This window comes from Perkinsus marinus, assembly GCF_000006405.1.
Source record: "Perkinsus marinus ATCC 50983 genomic scaffold scf_1104296965196, whole genome shotgun sequence".
In the NCBI taxonomy this organism is placed as follows: domain Eukaryota; phylum Perkinsozoa; order Perkinsida; family Perkinsidae; genus Perkinsus; species Perkinsus marinus.
In genome coordinates, this window is record NW_003204418.1 from 1 (window position 1) to 1340 (window position 1340).

The following is a 1340-nucleotide window of genomic DNA, read 5'->3' on the forward strand; positions in this document are numbered from 1 at the left end:
ACGCTTATCTACATAAACCAAGTCTGGTAACCTTCGAGGTAACCTGAAAGGCTCCTCCTCAAGGATGGTCTACTCCCTCTCAGTTGCACCCAGAGGCATCTGTTTGACCATTCCCATCATTGATCCTAGTAACACTCCAGCTGGCGTATCCAGTCCCTGTCCCTAGCTCCAATAACTGCGAGTGAAAATTGAGCAACCACGGCTTTTGCGATGCTGTAAGGACCGTACCTACAACGACAGTGGCATGGGATTTTCGTGTTTCAGAGCATCACAGTGAAATTCATCTCTAAGATGGCGATACATGCTCTCCTCCCCATCGAGAGCCACTGCACTGGTGCACTCATCCAGCAGTGCCCAAGGCGGGCTGCGGAAACTGAGTAATACCAGCATCATCAAGAGGAGCTCCATGATGGGAAGAAACCAATATTACAATAGCCTAGCCATGCCTATTCTCTGCTGTTCACCAAGACTAAGCTTATTCTCCCAATCCTCATCTAGAGTTAGTAGCCCTTCAGACTGGCGTGGTACGAGATAGCTCAAATGAACATGATGTAAGCATTCCTCAACTCTCGACAGAGTTGTCTCATCAGCGCCGGCCTGACGCTAGCATCATGGAGGCTCACCATTGTGCGTTATTAAACCGTGCAGGATTACCCTGTGCGGATAAGTGACCAAGTCTGCTAGAGTTCCTTCTGGCATATACGGCTTCGTTGGAACGTAATGCAGTTCCTTAGCCGATGGAGTTAGTAGTGTACCACCACCAGGAGACCACAGCCCTACTATAGTACCTGTTCGTGCTCATGTAGTGGATCTAAACCATAGAGCCAGGGATTACGTAGAACACCGCTCTTGCCACAACCGTTGGGGCCAGTTATGATCATACCCTTATCAGTATTGGCATTCACCATGATGCTCAGCTGCGATGCCTATAGTAAGTACACTGTCGCAATACCACATGAGGCTATCCTACCAGTACAAGACCCCCATCAGGGGTCTGAATATCCACTTGCTCAAGCTTTATCATATCCTTGGCAACTTCTGCGACGTGACTAGATTCAGCTAAGACGTATTCCAAATACATCCGTCAGTGCCCATCAAGAATTACCATCAACTCTCCCATCCAACCGAGCGGTAGTTTTCTCACAGGCCCTCAGGAGCTCTTCCACCTGGGACGATACCAATATAAAGTTTGACTATAGTGCATATGTAGTAGCACTACCCTTGAAGCATGTCCACTAGCTCCCACCCACTTGCCACCCAGCTCCATCAACATACCCAATGCCGAGAATGAATGCGATACCACAGAGCCAGATACCTAACAAGTGCTCAGCCACAACCCC

General features: G+C 48.9%; 1 protein-coding gene across 1 annotated transcript; it reads right to left on the reverse strand.

The window, feature by feature from the left end:
* Positions 1-272: 272 nt before the first annotated feature.
* Positions 273-1273, reverse strand: Pmar_PMAR029083 (High-affinity zinc uptake system ATP-binding protein znuC, putative; the record flags this gene model as incomplete). Its single annotated transcript, XM_002769658.1, has 7 exons — positions 273-373; positions 431-597; positions 655-788; positions 836-926; positions 971-1059; positions 1106-1166; positions 1220-1273. Coding segments are annotated over 7 exons (697 nt in total), but the record flags the coding sequence as incomplete, so codon positions are not given.
* Positions 1274-1340: the final 67 nt, after the last annotated feature.